At 41.1% G+C, this 2,790-nt stretch overlaps 1 protein-coding gene across 1 annotated transcript in view; it reads left to right on the top strand.

Annotated features, from left to right (window-relative positions):
* Nucleotides 1-378: 378 nt before the first annotated feature.
* bin3 (bridging integrator 3) overlaps nt 379-2,790 on the top strand; it is a gene marked incomplete at its 5' end in the record, with an annotated part of 22,756 nt that continues 20,344 nt past the window's right edge. Inside the window, 2 exons of the mRNA XM_010794148.1 lie at nt 379-438; nt 1,610-1,650. Coding sequence (XP_010792450.1) covers nt 379-438; nt 1,610-1,650 — 101 coding nt within the window. The remainder of the gene's footprint in view (nt 439-1,609; nt 1,651-2,790) is intronic.

Below are 2,790 nucleotides of genomic sequence, written 5' to 3' on the forward strand. Positions count from 1 at the left end.
TGTGTGCCTTTGCAAACTTCAAACGTGCAGCAATGTTTTTTCTGGACAGCAGTGGCTTCCTCCATTTTATGACCAACTTATGCAGAAATCCAGGGAATTCCAAAGGGTTCACAAAACACTTTTTCTTGCAAATGTGGCTTGAGCATCAGTGTTCGATTGCAAGCCAGGGTCATACAGTGAAGCCACACTGAGAAAAGAGGACAACCACTTCGGCCAGATTTGCTAAGTGATGACATGTAGCTAAGGGCTTTGTTCACAATGTCCAGAGAAATAGGAATGAATGACTTCAGATTGTTGGTGTCAGGAATCTGAACCTCTTGACCTGGACCAGCTCCTAGTCACCCATCATTCTGTTGCTGCTTATAACTCATTTTTGTGTGTGGTTTCAGGATTCCCTTTAAGATCGGACAGCCGAAGAAGCAGATTGTCTCTAAAACGGTAAGTCACACGCTGGAGTAAATGTGGACTCAATTCACTCATCAATCCAGTGCACCTAAACTGATCAATAAAATGTGCTTTAAGGCTGTTTTCGTGAAGGGCTAGCTGATAAGCTTCACAAACAGTATATTTATGATGAATAGTGGCCTCAAATAATGTAATCAGAGAAAGAGACACACTTCAAATAGTGGTGTCTGAGTAGAGGTGGTTACCTTGAAGTGACAGTGAGTGGGTGGGTGATCTCCTTGCTTGGGAAAAACCACTTCCACCGTAATGGGTATGTGGCCCCAGCAGTCTCTGCCGGACTGGGTTTCCAGCTTCCTGTGCCATCCAAGGCAAAACCCAGGGAGTGGGCTGCCCAGCTAAATGATCCACTGGTGACAAAGTGTCAACTGCCCTCCTCGTTGTTTTGGCCACTGTGTTTACATGGGGGAGCCCACAGAACCACAAGACAGGATGCTGCCTCTGTAACCTGCCTGACATGTTTTAGGGACATGGTCGGACAAGCTGTCTCAGCCCTTAATGACCCTGGGAACGTGATGCATTCAAGTTTTTTTGCTTGCATTTCAACCCATTGAACCCACTAGACCTATACAGGGGGTCCGCGGGGTCTTAAAAAGTATTAAAAGTTGATAAATCAATTTAGCAAACATGAAGGCTATGAAGGAAGGACAATCAATACTGTAAATGTTGCGCCAATGTAACCGGTTAAAACTTGAAGTGGCGATGAGGTCTTAAAAAATATGGAAAGGGTCTTAAAAGGTCTTACATTTGACTTCAGGATTCCTGCTTATACCCTCTATAGTTCAATAGCTTTTCTCTGAGAAAATAATGTCCCAGTCCGAAAGAAGTACACGTCCCAGGAACTATTGGTGTAAATTGGTGAACTATTGAGCCATCGTTGAGTAGTGGCACACGCCTTGAGACTCCAACAAAAATATAATTAATTCAGATTTCAACAGAGTTGTCGGTTTTTAATTTGTTATCGGTCTTATTAATACAAACGTCTTTCTTCTTAAGATGATGCAAACATCATACAAAGATGATGCAGACATCATACAAATATCATGTGTTCATACCATAGACTGTATGTATAAACGTTCACCTTGTAATAGTTCTCGGAAGCATTTTAAAATCAAAAAATTTGACGTGAAATATTTTCTTTTTTTAGGTTGAAAGAGACTTCGAGCGAGAATATGAGAAACTCCAAAAGTAAGTCTGCATTTTGACAATGCTCTTTTCCATAAAATAGCCTATATATACTTTGTATATATGTCATTGTGTAATCCTTAGTGACAGAAAGGTGAAGTAAGAAATGTATATCAGACTTACTGTAGAAAAAACGAGATGTTGGAAACCTAAAACATTGGGAGATCTTTTCCGAAATGTATTTAACCAAATGTTAAGTATTTACTGTGTTTTACAAAACATGTCAATCATTTGAACTGCGAAAAGAAGTGTATGAAATGTAGAAAGTATTTCATTAACATGTGGATGACACACTAGAGGCAAACCAAAAAGCAACTCCTGTTATTTAACCAGTTTTCTTCAAATTGTGTGACATGATGTCAGTGTTTCTATAAAACAAGGAAGAATCGGAGGATCCTGACATCTCGGTACATGGGGGGCCTTTTCTTGCTGCAAAGCTGAGGTTATAGAAACTCCCCGAGGCCCCGGCAGAATGAGTGGGAGCACCATTTCCCTCTCAGATTTTGTTGAGTAGGATGGCCCATTATCAGGAAGGTGTGGTGCCAATAGACCTTATGGATGAGTCAGAGCAGCAGGCATGTACAGACTTTTAGGTTCCCCGCCCTAGAGATACATATCAACACAGTGTGGGGCATCTGTGGCCTAAACACGTGTGGTAGGCTTCACCATTACTCCTGTCTGACTGACTGAGACAAATATTTTGGTGTTACTTGACGTGTGACATCAATGGATTCATGTTATTGAATCTGTAATAACTAGAACTGCAATATGCACATGTTTAACTTAAAGGTCCCCTATTATACTGTTTTTCATTACTTTATTATAGGTCTCAGATAGAAAACATGTCTCTGAAGTGTTTGGCCTCGAGACCCCTCTAGGAGGAGAATCAGGTGATAAGCGGGGGGGTTGGGGGGGAGGGGTTACCTTGGTTGGTGATTGGCTAATGGGTACACAAGCCAAAAAATCGTTATGACATCATAAAGTNTTGTTCCTGAAACTTTCAGAGTCTCTTTCCACAGAGGGGACACATGTTGACGTAGAAAAGACATGAGCAAGTGGATTTTGCATAATAGGTGACCTATAATATATAAGCCCCAACTTATACAGGGTTTTTTGAGGCCTTAATTAATGTGTAAACATCAG

This window comes from Notothenia coriiceps, unplaced genomic scaffold, assembly GCF_000735185.1.
Source record: "Notothenia coriiceps isolate Sejong01 unplaced genomic scaffold, NC01 NC01_scaffold00037244, whole genome shotgun sequence".
Lineage (NCBI taxonomy): Eukaryota > Metazoa > Chordata > Actinopteri > Perciformes > Nototheniidae > Notothenia > Notothenia coriiceps.